Consider the following 17114-nt stretch of genomic DNA (forward strand, 5'->3'; position numbering starts at 1 on the left):
GCTCCTTATTGGGCATGGTCTCTAATCATTTTAGTTTCCCTCCTCTGGACACCTTCCATGTTGTCAATATCTCATTTAGACTGTGGTGCCCAGAATTGGACACAGTATTCTAGGTGAGGTCTAACGAAAGGAGAGTAGAGGGGCATCATGACTTCCCTTGATCTAGACACTGTACACCTTTTGATGCAGCCTAAAATCCTATTGACTTTTTAAGCTGCTGCTTCACACTGTTGGTTCATTTTCAACTTGTTGTCCAAGAAGACTCCAAAATCTCTCTTGAATAGACTGTTGTCAAGCCAGACATCACCCAACCTGTATCTTTTCATTTCATTTTTTCTGCTTAAGTATATGCGTTTTGTTTGTTTTGGCCCAGCTCTCTAATTTGTTAACATCTGTTAAGGTCATTATGAATTCTGATCCTCTTCTCCAGAGTATTAGCTCCCCCTCCTAATTTGTTGTTATCTGCAAACTTGATAGGCATGCCTTCTAAACAAGTGGTTCCCAACCTTTGATCCTCCAGTTGTTTTGGACTTCAACTCCCAGAAATCCCAACCAGCTTTCCAGTTGTTAGAAATTATGGGAGCTGAAGTCCAAAACACCTGCAGGATCAAAGGTGGGATCCACTGCTCTAAACCTTCATTCAAGTAATTAATAAGTACGTTGAACAGCACTGGACCCAGAGCCAAATGCTGTGGCACTCCACTAGTCATTTATTTCCAAGATGAAGAGGAATAATTGGTGAGCACCCTTTGAGTTCAGTCGCTTAAATAATTACAGAGCCACCTAATAATAGCATTGCCTAGCTCCCATTTGACTAGTTTGTTTGATTATATAATGTATTTAATATCTTATATCTGACTGATCTCCTTTCTTGATTGTTTTAACTATCAGCTGCAGAGAAAGAGCTTTGTGATTCAGATGTCTGCAATGGAAACAATGGGATAGAAGCTGACATGCTTGACCAGGTACTGTGCTTAATGTATACCTTTTAAAATAATATATGTACATCAAACATGGGATGCGCATTCGGACCTTTTCCCACAGATAGATTTCTCTCGCTTCCTGTTGTCTCACCGTTCTTAACTATGAGTCATTTGTAACTTGGGGACTGCCTGTACTTTTTTGTTATGATCAATTGGGCATTAAATCATCACACACAACCATGCTACATAATACCTTGCAAATATTTCCACGTAATATGACAACTCTACCAGGAGATGGCAGTCTAATCCTGCTAACATAATTTTGTGTTTGTAGGACGGAAGCTCCTGCTATGCTGCTTCAGCCCAAACTGAGGTGAGTTAGTTATTCTATCACCTTCATTGGTATTGCTTTTTAAAAACCTAATTATATTTTGCAATCCTGAAAAAAACAACTATCTCTTTTTTCTTGCATCCTAGGTTGTACAGACCATCCAGAATTTAACTCGCCTCTTGTACAGCATACAGGTGATAATTGTTTTATAACTGGGACCTTAAACCAGCTTATGAATTTTTCAACTATGTAGTGATAGTATTAAATATGTGCAGCCATCTGTGTATGAATTAAACTCTATCTCTGGATTTTGTCTGGTTCGTGAAAGAGACACCCTAATCCCATCCTTAGTGCACAACTGCTGGAAACTGCCTACACACTGGTTCTGTGTTAGCCATGGCATATATATGGAAAGGAAAAACTGTCTTGGCTCACTCAAGATATCCTTTTGAGTGTGCCATGCTCCTTTCATACACTCCAACATTTCACAGATAAAAACCAGGACACATGCAACCAAGGAATATCAAAACATGGCCAAGAATGCAAGAATTATGAATGAGGAAAAACACAAGCTAGGGGAATCAATCAATCATCAATCAAACTTTCTTTATATCCCGTCCCATCTCCCAATGGGGACTCAGGGTGGCTACAGCAGTTTGCTTTTACCTGAACCCACTGGGAAAAGGAATATTCTCTTCCTCTCCTCTTATCTGACCTGCTGAGTTAATTGAGTGCAAACTGTGTTTGGACTTTGAACTCAGGAACCATTGAAGTAATGGGGCCAAAGGGAGACAGTAGAAGGAAAAAAGTAATTTTATCCCACTGTTATTTTTGTTCTTGTTATTACAGGTTTAATATCTCTTATCTGGGTGGGTCCCTGGTGGCACAGCAGTTTAAACCGCTGAGCTGCTGAACTTGCTGACCAAAAGGTCGGTGGTTCAAATCCGGGGAGTGGAGCGAGCTCCTACTATTAGCCCCAGCTTCTGCCAACCTAGCAGCTCAAAAACATGCAAATGTGAGAAGATCAAAACGTACTACTTCTGCAGGAAGGTAATGGTGCTCCATACAGTTATGCCGGCCACAGGACTTAGGAGACATCTACGGACAATGCTTGCTCTTCGGCTTAGAAATTGAGATGAGCACCAACCCCTAGAGTCAGACATGACTAGACTTAATGTTGGGGGAAAACCTTTACCTATCCCTTATCTGAAATGCCTGGGACCAGATGTGTTTGGGAGTTCAGATTTTTAGATTTTCAAAATACCTGTATTTGCATATACATGATGAAATATCTGTGAAATGGGGAAAATCTAAACATAGTGCTTGGTGACAATCCACATCTTTTAAGTTATTTACAGATCCCTTTGTATCTCTGCAGCTTCACATCTCTCTCCACCCTTGTGTTTTATTTGTTCATGACTGGTGTTGTGTTTCAGAGAAAGAGAGACTGAGCATCTGAGAGATTGAAGTTGATATTTGGGGGAAATACAACAAAGTATTGTACAAGAAATTTCTGGGGAGCCTGCCAGGTCCTTGCTTCTGCCTTGAAAATAAACAAGCTGGAATACTGCACCTGCCACCTCAAGGGTGAAAGCAGATGTCTGGTGGCAAAAAATTGGATTTTGAAACATTTCAGTCTTTTGGATTAAGGATATTCAACCTGTGTTGTTATTGTTATTGTTGTTATACTTTGGGCCAATTATAAGTGTGAGCTTGCAGGAATAATATATATATTTTCTTTGCCATTTGTGTGAATTAGTTTTGGAATCAATGGAAAACAATGCTGTCTTTTGTTTTGGTGTAAAGGCAGCCTTAACTATCCAGGATACTCACATCAAGGTCCACAAGTTGCTTCTCCAGGAACATGAAAGGTCCTCCTCGAGCCCCAGTTCTCGCATCCCTTCTTTCCTCCTTGAGCAAGAAAAACACCGGAACTTCAAGTCGAAGGAGGAACTTGCCAATACCCAGAAACTCCGGCACCAGTTCCAGCAAGAGCAGCAGCGGTGGCAGCGTGAGTGTGAGCAACGCCAGCAGGAGCATGAGAAGAGAGAGAGCCTGTTGCTGGAGAAGGAGAAGGCCTTCCTGGGTCAAGAGGAGTTGCTATGCAGAAACCGGGGTGAACTGGATGCCCAGCTGCAGGATTACCAGCAGAACCTGGAGAGACTCCGGGAGAGCCAAAGAATGGTGGAGAAAGAGCGGGAAACAGTCAAGCTGCAACAAAAAATCTTGCACCACTGGAAACACAGCCGACAAAGTAGTCTTCCTGCAGTCATTGCTTCAGGAAACCATGAGGTATGTAATATTTTCACCAGAATGATGTGTTTTAACACACTGCATATGATCTCCCTCCATAAGGTTCTTGAACAAAGGTGGATAATATATCAGGGAGCTTTCCACACTAAACAGTTATACCACTATTAATGGCCATGGTTTTATCCTGTTGATGTTGGGATTTGGTGGTTTGCAACTGCTCACTGGCTAAGCAAGGTAGCTTATGGAAGTTAAAGTGGATTCAAAGCACTGTATTTGTATAGTATGAAAGGCCCCAAAGTCCCTTTCTAATCAAGTTTATGTGTGTTTTTGGTGGGCAATGATGCTATCTCCAAGCCACTTTGAATGAAGGTCTTTCACTTAAAAACAAGTCATAAAGTTTTTCTTGAAACCAAATTTAGAGCATAAACCTGTTCTGAAATCAAAATTATTCCCCAAAATTTTAAAATAAGGTACCTAATCTCTACACATATTGTTTTAAAGGACTTTTTTGTTAGGTTAGCAATTGGTTATAGCGTTCTGGGGGGGAATCGGTTGGGTTGGTCACTATGGTTCCTTTGCTTTTGTAAGTTCCTGCCTTGCTCTGTTGTCTGTGATGGAGGTTGTAGCCCAAACCATCCGGTAGACCAGTGATTCCCAACCTTTTTTTGACCAGGGCTCACTTGACAAGGGGCCAATTTGTCCAAGGACTACTTGACCAGGGACCACTTTGACCAGGGATCACTCTCCAACGTTAGTATCAAAAGGGTTACGAACCAGTTTTTGCTCAACTTTAGAATTGCTATGGGATTTATGTTTTGTTTCACCCTGCATCACATAAACATTGTTTTGCTGCACTTGCTTCTCCTACTGGCAACATAGAAGTATGCTTTTCATTTGATTTCCCCATTTTGGTAAAATTAGACATGATAAGTCTTTGAGCTGCTTAGATTTTGTTTTGTTTTCTTGTATACAGATCACGAGACACTCTCAGCCGGACAGTTTTTGTGGTGAGAACTCAGTCTTCATAAATGAAGCCATAGTCCAGATGTCATTAAACCGTCTCAACAGATCACATTCAGCTATAGTTTACCAGGACAGCGAGCATGGTAGAAACCTGCCAAATTCAGGTTTATTAAGGACTACTGAAAATCAAGTCAATCTCAACGTGGACATTGCTTGTCAACAAATGTTCACAGGTGATCGCTCAAAATCTACCGATCTCAGCCATCATACATCCTCCTCCAGCACAAACCACAGAGATGCTTGTAACAATCGTAAGTGCTAACTTAATCAGACATATCTAATCCAGTCAGACATAAGCAACACAGGCAAGTGATGTACGTCAGATGTCTAGTGGAGAAATGTCTAAAACAAGGTTTTGCTGATGATGTCTGGCTTTTATTTTCCTTGGGACTGTGGATGGATGGGGCTGTTTACGCACTGGGCCGGTGATGTGATGGGTTGAAGAAAAGCCAGTAAATGGAAACTGAATTTTAGTAAGTCTCTGTGGATGGATGGTTCTTGGGTAAGCGACTTGCCCTGGATGGGAATGCAATCTTGTTGAGGGAATAGATGTGTAACTTGGAAGTTCTACTAGATCCATCTTTATCACTGGAAGTGAATGGTTGGGGCTGTCATCTGTGACCTTTCCTAGGCATAGGAAACCAAATGTGGAGTTTGTTTCCAAAATGTACCAGATCAATTTGACCAATTTTACAGGAATTAAAGAAATCCCATGCTGAGGATGTGTATTCTTTCATCATAAGATGCAACTTTCCAATTTTGATTATAACATTTATAACTATAAACTACTTGGGACCTAGGTGTTTGAAAGAATGCCTCTCCTTATATATGGCTACTTAAAGATTAAGGTTCTGCTTGAAGGACTTCTTTATGCCTCACAGAGGAGGCAAAATACAATGTGAAGATATGGAAAAGGGCCTTCTTTATTGTGGCATCCTAGCTATGGAATGCCCTCCCATTGTAAGGTAATTAATGGAAATGTTGGATTCAGTTTATTGACATACTTGGCGTCTGATGACTTTGCCTAATGTTTTCCTGCACAGATTGTGACTGATTTAGTTCTTTTGATTTTTTATGGGGTTTAATTTATTTATTGTGTCAGAAGTGAATTGAGGGTTTATTTATAATGCATTTAAAAACACAAAGTTTAAAAACTTGACATTATACTCAATGTCCTTTGACCAGTAGCTGGCCACTTGGAATGCCTCTGGTGTTGCTATAAGGAGTTCCTCCATTGTGCATGTGGCAGGGCTCAGATTGCATTGTAATAGGTGGCCTGTGGTTTGCTCTTCTCCACACTCGCACTTTGTACCCCATTTCTTAAGAATGACTTTGAATCTTGTGGTGCCAGAGCACTGTCTGGTCAGTACCTTCCAAGTTGCAGAGTCTTCTCTGTGCCCAGGGGGGAGTCTCTCATTTGGTATCAATCGTGAATTGAGGTTCCGGGTTTTAGCCTGCCACTTTTGGGTTCTCACTTGCTGAGGTGTTCCTGTGAGTATTTCTGTAGATCTTAGAAAACAATTTCTTGATTTAAGACGTTGGCATGCTGGCTGAGCTCTGAACAGGGGGTGAACTGGAGATGTCACTGCCTTAGTACTTTCGTTATTAGCTACTACTTCCCAGCAGATCTCTGGTGCTGCAGTACTGACTAAACAGTATAATTTCTCCAGTGGTGTGGGGGGTAGACATCCTGTGATAATGTGGTATGTCTCATTAAGAGCCACATCCACTGTTTTAACATAGTGAGATGTGTTCTACACTGGGCATGTGTATTCAGGAGCAGAGTAGCAATGCACAAGGACAAATGTTTTCACTGTCTAGTTGTGATCCCCAGGTTGTGCCAGTCAGCTTTCGTATCATATTATTCTAGCACCCACTTTTTGCTTGATAGTCAAGCAGTGCTTCTTGTAAGTGAGAGCATGGTCTAGGGTAACTCCCAGATATTTTGGTGTGCTGCAATGCTCCAGTGGGAATCCTTCATTAATGTGTTTTAAAGTGAAAAGAATCTCTTACTATTTTAAATTGCTTCAAATTGGTTAACATTGGCATTTTTGGATATAGGTCAAGATACATGTTTGATCAGAGAGGCATAGAATTAAACTAAATGGTTTCCAGGTTTTACAAAGAGAATGTTACTTTGTGTGTTCTTCATAAGCATCAACCCTTCCATGTAGGCTTCCATCTTTGTGATTGAGTTTCAAGTTCAAGAAGTGTGTGGTGGGGCTGTTTCCTCTTGAGGATACAAACAGAAAGTCCTCCGACAGGCATTTGAAAAGTGTTAAAGGATTGTAACCATGAGGAATATAAATTAGAATAGGTTGTTGATTTCATAGCAAATTGTTGCTTTTGTGAAAGAGCATTAGCAAGAGCCTCAGGCAGGTTCTCACAAATGCAAGTCTGAATACTTGATAATACATGCTTTATAATAAAGGTGTGTCACCTGAGAGGAGAAACCAAATGATTGAAAGGAAACTGCATTCATGCTGGGCTAATCATGGTCTTCTTTTGTGTAGATAAATTAACTACCTGTCTGAGTAATTAGAAACAGGAAGGAAATGGAGGTTTTTTTCAAAGAATATTGAAAGCTCAATACATTCCTTTCCATTGTCATGTCAGTGCAGATATACCTTGTACTGAAAGGATATCTTATCCACAGATGAACAGTGTGGAAAGTCATACTTCTTCATTGCCAAATGAGTAAACTTAACTAATGAAATGACATCTTGCTGTTTAGATGTGCCACAGAAGGCCTTTGAATGGAAGACTTCAGGTATAATTTGTTGAGCATATGTTGCTGGAACTTGCTTTCTTGAGAATGGCTCCCATTTTGTCATCCTTCTGTCAGTAAAGGCTTTTATTTTTGGCAGGCTTTTAGAATGATGGGTTTTAAGGAAAGGGCTTTTAAGAGTTTTAAATTGTACTGTTATTTATTTATTTTATTTATATACTGATTTTCTTAGCCCTCAGGCAACTCAAAGCGGTGAACAACATTGATACAAAACATCATGAGACAAGTATAGGGCAATTAAAAACAATTGTAACATAAATCATTAACATCAGAATAACAATCATTAGTGCCTCAACAGTAAAATCAGAATCCAGTCTCATCATCCATTATTCAATTCCTATGTTCAATTACACTGTTTAATCAAATGCTGTTGTATTGTATTGTGTTGGTTTTTATCAATTAAATAAATATATATTTAACTTTATTTTCATATGGTTAATGGTTTAATTCTATTTTTATGTTGTGCTTTTATGTTTTCGAACTGCTAGGTTGGCAAGAGCTAGGTCTAACAATGGGAGCTCACCGCATCCTGTGGATTCGAACTGCCAACCTTCAGGCCAGCAGTTCAGCAGCACAAGGGTTTAACCCATTGTGCCACTTGCGGTTGTGAAGGAACTAGACAAAATCCTAACGTTAGGACAATGCCACAATCGTTCCAATTTCTCTGTGTTGTTATAAGAGCTGGATGTAATGAAAACTTAACAAAAGAAGATTGACTCCTTTGAGGTGTGTTTCTGGAGAAAAGATCCACCAGAAACAAGAACAACTAAAAAGATAAATAAATGGGTCATTGAACAAATCGGTCCTGAACAATCCCTAGCAGCCAGGATAACTAAAATGTGACTGTCATACTTTGGAGATATGAAGACACGATTCAGTAGAAAAGACAACAATGCTGTAAGATAGAAGTAGCAGAATGCAGACTAGATGCCAGATGGATAGACTAAATCAAGAAAGCCATGACCCTGAGTCTGCATTATCTGATAAAGCTGTTCATAAGGTGATTTGAGGGTCTTTCATTCAAAGAGTCACCATTAGTTAAAGTTAGCACAACAGCAGTTAAGAACATACTGTCACTTCCTCTCAGCCTTCTAGTGTGCCTCATTTCTTCCTTCAGATTGAAGAAGTACCTATTTGTGTCCCGGTGACAGGAGAAAGAATGGTGTGTGCATTTAGCATCATCATAGCATGACCAGTAAGCACCAAGGACTATGAACCATGGAATAAGTGATACAAGAGCCTTGATAGGTCTGGACAGAAGTACCTCTAGTGGAGTGAACTTGGTAGACAAGAAATAACTTCAGCAGTGGTGCTAAGACTGAAATCTCTCCCCCCCCCCCCCCAAAAAAAACACCCCTCTCCCAACTCCAAATGTCAGATTATACCCATGAACTCTGGTAAATTGATCTGAGTAGTACGTACTGATGGGCACTCAGCAGTATAGATATATCAGATGAGTACATCTTGTATATCAGTATTTTCAGTATTCTCCCCCATGGATTATAAAATATGAAGTTTTGGTTTGGTTTTTCAAAATGCAATCAGCACTGTACTCAGATTTGCACGTAAACATGCTGTCTGGCAGTGGTGTTGTTGTTGTGGGTAGAGTAGAATGGAAATCTCTCTAAATTATTTATTAGTAAGAGTAATTTGAGCCATGTCCCAAACCACAATATACAAAGTTTCATATATATGTATGTATATCTCTAACGAAGCTTCACTTGCAGGATTTTTATTTCAAATGAAGCACAGAGAGATGATCTTTTGAGTCAGTGTTTCCCAAATTCTTTTCTTCCAGGTGTTTTGGATTTTGGCTCTCAGAACTCCTGATCATTGGCCAAGGCAGATGCAGCTTCTGGAAGTTGGAAGTCCAAAACACCCAGAGGATTAGAGTTTGGGAATCACTGTTTCGGACAATAATATTCCCATTTGTTTAGGATAGATGGTGAAATAAAGTACAGTAACTTATATAAGTGTGGTACTGGCAAGAAGGGAAAAATATTGTCACATACAGCGAGAACAGGATTCAGCAAGGAAAACTGTTTACATGTCTAGGAAATTCCATAGTTGATGTTGATCTATGAGTTTGTGAAAAACTCTCACTGAAATTCCTTTATCTAGTCTTTCAAGTTAGAGACAGGAAATAAAGCAGAACTACTATACTTAACATGTTAATTGTTTTAATGTGGCTAATGTCTAATTGATTTCCTGAACATTTTTGACCTTTCCTATTTCCAAATGCACTTAAGAATTAAAAAATAAGAAATACATAATAAATTAGAACTAGAAAGTTCCTGGGGGAGGAATACATGGATTTTGAAATGCTTCTGGCACCTTAACCATAACAGCCCATTAGGTGGTTTGCAAATGTAGGACTTATTGATGTAGTATGTGCCACTGACCTTTAAAAATGTGCATTGAGCCAAAGCTGATTCAAATATGTTTACAGTAACATTCCTAATGATGTCAGTGATTTGGAGGGGAGCAGTTAATCACCACTCAGGCATGTTCGCTGGTATATATTTGTTTATATCAGATCATTTAGAATCACATGGTACATATATAAATTAAATCTTCTCCCTTGGTTTTTATTATGCAAAGGATCACCTGAATCAAACTCGCCCCTTCCATTCATAATGATTAATTAAGAGTGTTGTAAATGCAAATGATTTTGGTATATGGTGATTTATGACATAAATGACTGGAACCTACCCCCAAAGATTTGGTGTGCAATTCCACACCATTATTCATAAGCTACCCTGGTTTAAGTATGTGTACATATGCACTAAGTTTTCTGTAGTTAAGGTAGCTAGTAATTCTCTCATTGTCTTCTCCTGGTGACACTTAAATAGAAAAATAATGTCTATCTGTTGTATCAGAAAAAGCATAATGTTCATAACACACATTAATTTTTATTTAGACATATACTGTATATACTCAAGTATAAGCCTATTTTTTCAGCCCTTTTTTGGGCTGAAAAATCCCCTCGGCTTATACTCCAGTCAAGGTTATTTATTGTTTTACTCTGTTGTTGTTATTACTATTGTGGGTGTTCCAAAAAGAGAGGCATAGTAACAAGAGCTAAGGGTAACTTAGTTTATTTAGGGGTTTAAAGATAATAAAAGGGGTCGCTGAGTCTCCTGGGCTCTGGTGGCTACTCCTGAGCTCTTCCAGATCTTTGGAAGTTCATGTAATTCATTATACAGTAGAGTATTGCTTATCCGACCTTCACTCATCCAACGTTCTGTATTATCCAATGTAGTCTGCCTCCTGCCTGGATCCACAGCTGTTCCAATACATTGTGATGTTTTGGTTCTAAATTCGTAAATGCAGCAATTGCAACATAACAATACTGTGCATTGAACTGCTTTTTCTGTCAGTTTGTTGTAAAACATGATGTTTTAGTGCTTAATTTGTAAAATTATAATGTAATTTGACATTTAATAGGCTTTTCCTTAATCCCTCCTTATTATCCAACATTTTCACTTATCCAATGTTCTGCCAGCCTGTTTATGTTGGGTAAGCGAGTCTCTACTGTATTAAAAATAAAAGCTGCATTACCTGTGGAATGCTCCACCGTGGTTCCAACTTTATAAATTTAATTATTCGATATATCAATCTGTATTCCACACTGGGCATGCGTACTCAACACCAGAGTAGCAACGTGCAAGGGTAGATTAGTACTATACTAAACTCTGATTAGTACTGTAATCTGATGGGAGACTGCCAACAAATACTAAGTAAACAAAAATACCTCTGAATATTCCTTGCCTAAGGAAACCTTGTGAAATTCTCAGAGTTGTTATAAAGTGACAGGCGACTTGAACACACACACACGAGATCAACGGTATTCTCTGTATAGTTATACAAGGGTTGGAGTATGTTTTGTGTCACAACAAAACATAATCATATGCAACTGGGGTCTTTAAGATAGGAATCAAATAGATTGTTCATTTAGGCATAGCTCAGACAGAATGATGCATATTAAAGACCAATAACATTCTCCCATACAACTTTTGCTACTGTTTTTATTTTTTTATGAGTATACCAGTCAGCAAAATCTATTATCAGACTTTGAAGTTTTGAAGGAATTCATCTTGCAAGCTACAAGTTTGCCTATTCTAGATCTTTATGGATCTGATTGCTTTGTTGCCCATTAGGTACTTTCATAATGACTGTTTTGACACCCACGAAAATAAGTTTTCTGATTATGTAAGAAACTCAGATTTTTATTAGGACAGGAAATTATCATGGGAGCTTATTTCTCAGATATGACACATTTAATGGGTGCAGGTCTGACTTTTTAAAATTATCAAAGTTTTATGCACTTTTCAAAATGCACTTTAGAACTTGGAACAGCTATTCAATGAATAAATAATTCACCCTAATGGCTGGGGAAACCCATTGTGGATTATGAAATTTTAGGAAATAGCAAATAGGCACACACAATAAAAATCCCAATACTTAGTGACAAATTGTACTTTGCTTATTTTAATTTTTTACAATGCAGTTCAGTTTCAATTATTTATGATAGTATTTTAGGGATGTACCAGGAAATGCTCTATTGTCTGTAGTGAAAACTAATAAAGAAATTGGGTGTGCTCCACCACTAAAACCCCAAGTGAAACTGCCATTGACTTTAGTGCTGTTGCTGAATATGGTTGTTTTGAAGTAGCCACACTGTCCTCAGTGAACTCTCTCTGCAGTGTTTTGGGGACTGCAGCCTTGGAATGTCTTAGGACCCTTTGTTAGTGTCATTTCTGAGAAAAATGTATCATTGTCCAACACAGTTACATTTTATTTATATTCTACATTTTCATCCTAAGGAGCCGCAATGGTTTAGTGGGTTTAGTGCAGCTCGAATTCGCGGGGGGGTGGGGGTGGGGGTGAGCTTCCGTTGACAGCTCCAGCTTCTGCCAACCTAGCAGTTTGAAAACATGGAAATGTGAGTAGATCAATAGGTTCCGCTTCGGCGGGAAGGTAATAGCGCTCTATGCAGTCATGCTGGCCACATGACCTAGGAGGTGTCTATGGACAATTCCAGCTCAGTGGCTTAAAAATGGAGATGAGCATCACCTCCCAGAGTTGGACTCAACTAGACTTAACTAGACAAACCTTTACTTTTAACCTTTCATTTTTATCCAGCCCTAAGACTCACACAAGTTAGAACAGACCTTTCATGGAATTTATAGATAGAAGAAAATGACTACAACAGAGTTTATTGGATGAAGACATTTTTTTTCTTTTTCTTCATTTTTTTCTTTTAATTTAATTTTATTTGTTTATCTCCCTTCCCATCAACTAAGAGATTTTAGACACCTGGTAGATGTTCTTTTTGTTGTTGCTGCTATTTTTGGATTTTTAAACTGTTATACAAAGCTAAGGGCATTCTTTATTAGAGATTGTCTTTCTCTTCTTCATTGTCTGAAAACATAACCCTCAGAAACGCCAATGCACTAGATAATCCTTGGGTATCCCATGGCATTGAAAGTGATCCCCGCAGTCCCGCCATGATAAATGTGTAAAGATACATTTAAAGGTTCCTTTTTTATTATTCCTTATTGGAGTCCAGCTGTGTTTAATGAGCTAGAAAAGAAGCAAGCCAATAAAACATGTGTTCATTGTTAAATGGATGGATACCAATTGGACCATATTGCAAGGCCCAAACTTCAAAGCTCAATAGAAAGGCAATTTAATGGAGAACTCATTCTTAATGACTCTGGGCGAACTGGAGGGGTGAGCTAAGAGGCCATATTCCTTACTAAAGTGAGGCCAAAGGTGAATCGTGTTAAAAAAAAAACTTTTCCACACACACAAAACCCTCTTTAAATTGGTGTTGCTCATTTCCACTGTGTAGATGGAATGCACATTTTCTTAAAACCTATCTCTCGAGTCCCTGTAGAGTCACTTATAATTTTTGCAAATGAGGAATGATTGGCTCAAGGCTGTATTTTTGGAATTTGAAAGGCTCGGTCTATTTCTTTTAACAATTGCTAAGGGATTTAATTACAGGTTGCTCTGCCTCCCCAGTACTAATGGTCTCCTAATCTGTAACAGCCATTGCATATAAAACTTGAAGTGTCAAAGAAACTTGTATTATGTGAGTAAATAAGAATTTCAAAGACCATTAATGCATTTCTAAAAGGTACATTGAATCCTGATTGCTGTCAAATTTCAAATGCTCTCAGTTTATTCAATCACTTTACAATGTGGTGGGCATGTCTATTGCATTGCCCATCTATATTTTTTTAAAAAAATCTGTTTTTATTCCTTTTTCTTTGTGTTTTCTTACATTTCTTTTATCTCCTACCCTGAAACTCTCCTTTTCAACATTAGCAAGACTCTAGTCTGCCTTCCTTAATTTTATTCAGTTGTTAAATGGGTAAAACAGTCTGCATGATGCAATGATAAGAGTGAAAGCTACTTCATCTACTGCAAAAGTGGGAAATGTGTGGCCCTCCAGATGGTTTTGAACTGCAGCCATCATAGTTTGTGCTGAGGAGTGTTGAGAACTCCAGTTCAGCAACATCCGGAAAGCCACACAATTCCAATTGCGACTCAGAAAGAAAAAGATATACAAACACTTTGTTGATAACTGTATGCCTTCAGGTAAGAATGAATGCATACATGCTGTTATTCATGTGTATCCAAATGACATATTGTCTTTGGATCAAGAACCTAGATTCATAAAGTCCCATTAAAGGTTCACTCCATACATTTTGAACCAAGGGGATGTTAGAAACAGGACATGGATCAGTTTTTGGATCAATAGAAATGGATTCTTGTTAAATAAAATACATAGAGCTACTACCACTTTGGTACAGAATGAAACTACTGACTAGATAAGTACTGACTAGATGAACCAAGGAGCCCCTGGTGGCGCAATGGGTTAAACTCTTGAGCCAGCACGACTGCTCATCGAAAAGTTGGCAGTTTGAACCCGGGGAGTGGGGTGAGCTCCCATTTGTCAGCTTCAGCTTCTCATGTGGGGACATGAGAGAAGCCTCCCACAGGATGCTAAAACATCTGGGCATTCCCTGGGCAATGTCCTTGCAGATGGCCAATTCTCTCACACCAGAAGTGACTTTCAATTTCTCAAGTCACTCCTGACATGAAAAAAAAATCATGGACCAGACACTTGTATGACTGAAATACTGGAGAAGAAAAAAGGTGGAGGGAGGCAGAACTCAAGCACATGCACTAAACAGGGTTGTGGGTAGTGTGTCAGGGAAGCTGGAGGATCTCCTGAGAGAACTATTTCCAAGTTTGGGATATATGTGATATAGGACACAGAGAGATGGAAAGAGAGCAGCATTAAGTCAGATGAAAAGATTTGAGAGCCGAATGAAAATTTCATGCCCAGAGACAGGATTATACTTTGAAAAGGCACTTGCTCTTATTTGCCTATAATATTCATATGGTTGTAGGGCTCTAGAGTGAGCTTTCCTGAGACTCAAAGGCTTGATGTTGTCTCTTGCATCAATTCTCTAAATTGCTATGTCTTCTGGAAAGAGATGTCATCTGTGTTTTCCTCAAGAAGTACTTTGCATGGTGATTCTTTCTTGTTGTTGCCCTTCTAACCCTTCTTGAAGCAAGGAAAGAGAGGTTCCAGTAAGGAGGAGTCAGTTATTTCTTATTGAACACTACTATATTAGAAAAGGGAATATGTTTTGTAATGGAATAATAACTCCTAGCATTGTTCAGTGTTGGTGAGTAACATGAGAGCAAGGTGTAAATTGGGAATCAGAAAGACTCTAGGCTCCCAAACTCTGTCATGTATGAGAAACTGGGGTAATATTTCAAAAAGAGAGTCAGCAAGATGTAGTGGTTTGAGTGTTGGACTACGACTGAAGATCAAATCCCCACTTAGCCATGGAAGCCCATTGGGTAATGTTGGGCAAGTCACACACATCCTATGATGGATTTGCCTTAAGGTTCCCATAAGTCAGAAACATTTTGGAAGGTACAAAGCCGCAAGTTTGGATTTCATTGGAGTTCTGTGTATGAAATCATTCATTTTGTTGACAGCCATTCATTGCTATTGCTGCTGCACAGGTAGTTTATATTCAGTTCATAATCAACTGAGAACTTGATGCATGCAAGAAAGGGAAGATATTCACCCCAGCTTACAAAAATGCATTTGTATGCATGAAATGTGCATACGAGAATAAAGAGATAGTGCTCCAGTGCCCCTTTCCTTCCTGCTAAATGCACCTTGCATATGTTATAAATACACTGGGTGCCCCTCTCCATCTAGTTAGGTACCCTGATAAATACAGATTTCTTGGTCCTGTTTCCAGTGTGGATATCTGTAGGTTCATCTACAGCAGTGGTTCCCAACCTGTAGTCCATGGACCACCTGTGATCTGTGGATCACCTGTGGTCCTCACAAACTAAAATATGGTTTGTGGCCCCGCCGTGACAACACCGTTGCAATGAGAGCAACTGGTCTCACGAAACCCTCTTATAGTGCCGAGGCAACAGGGATGTTGGGAAGGGAGAGGCTGACTATCCACAAAAGGTGTGACAACAAGCCTCCTGACTGCTGCTTCTCCTCCTCCCTCTCCCTGAACGGAGCCATTCCATGTGGCACCTGGAAGTGGAGACACCATCGTGTCTTCATTTTTAGGCCTGTTCCTAGGGTTATTTGGAGTGCTGATTCAGAAAATTGCATTGAAGAGACCACATCAGCTCTAGATTATTAAATATGGTTTTCTGTGTTCAAGCAGATGGTGACTACTGGATGTCATATATTCTGTATCAAAAACTAGAGGTGATCTGGTCTATCCAATGTAATTTTCTGAATCAGAACCCCAAATAACCAAAATGAATCTAAAGTTGACCAAAACTGATTCATAATCCTTTTGGTACTAATGTAGGAGAGTGTTCCCTGGTCAAGTGGTCCCTGGTCAAAAAAGGTTGGGAACCACTTCTCTACAGTTTTTTTCCCAAACTGAGAAAAGAATTGAAAGATGTAATTCTCTTACTCTGACAATAGGAAGGTTCACTGTATATGTATGTTCATGTGGCTGGAGGTGTAGCTAGCTGTTTCTTTTACTATGCCAAAATAATAATAATAATAATATTGCAATATGGCTAGCAGAGGGAGAAACCACTGTGTCACTTGTGATCCTTGAAACATCAGATAGAGAAAACATTTTGAGAAAGGAGGTGGGAGTGTATCCTTACACACATATTGTCAGTTTCTAATAAGCGAAAAGAACTTTCTCTCCACTTAAGAAGTTATGACGTGGAACAGGCCCGTAGCCAGGATTTCGATTCGGGGGTGGGGGGGTGGGGGGGGTTGTTTCTCCATGGGGGGGGGGCGAGTCTGAGTGAAAGAGGGTCTACCCTAGCAAACCTTTTGTATCGTTACCCCGATACCCCCATGCATGTGGGATATATTGAGTATGGTGATCAGATCATGATATGAATAAATATAACAGTTTAAATAATGCACCAGTAAGGCGTTTTCGCGAACCACCATGAGAATTTTTTTGGAGGGGGGAAGGGGGCTGAAGCCTGACGTGGAAGAAGCGAAATAAATATTCACCACCCCCCCTTCATTACATTTGTGTGAAGAAAATAACAATATTAATATAGCTTTGAATTCATATCAAAGCCATTTTTTAATAGACTGTAATATAGCAGTTTCCATAAATGTACCATCTGTTTAGTGTGACTTTTTTTTTGGGGGGGGGGAGTGGGGGTTAAAGGCTGATCATTGCCAGACCACATTCATTTTGATATTAGCTCTCAATTTGGCCCAGAGATCTGGCTTTCTAAAGGCATTAAT

The 17114-nt window shown here is 39.3% G+C and overlaps 1 protein-coding gene across 2 annotated transcripts in view; it reads left to right on the top strand.

Annotated features, from left to right (window-relative positions):
- The window catches only part of ARHGEF28 (Rho guanine nucleotide exchange factor 28), a 169744-nt gene that overhangs the window by 135898 nt on the left and 16732 nt on the right, over positions 1-17114 (top strand). For both annotated transcript variants that reach the window (XM_060761673.2, XM_060761674.2), the window contains 5 exons: positions 892-965; positions 1258-1296; positions 1401-1448; positions 3061-3546; positions 4481-4781. In XM_060761673.2, the coding sequence (XP_060617656.2) occupies positions 892-965; positions 1258-1296; positions 1401-1448; positions 3061-3546; positions 4481-4781 (948 nt within the window). The remainder of the gene's footprint in view (positions 1-891; positions 966-1257; positions 1297-1400; positions 1449-3060; positions 3547-4480; positions 4782-17114) is intronic.

Source organism: Anolis sagrei, chromosome 2 (genome assembly GCF_037176765.1).
Source record: "Anolis sagrei isolate rAnoSag1 chromosome 2, rAnoSag1.mat, whole genome shotgun sequence".
NCBI lineage: Eukaryota > Metazoa > Chordata > Lepidosauria > Squamata > Dactyloidae > Anolis > Anolis sagrei.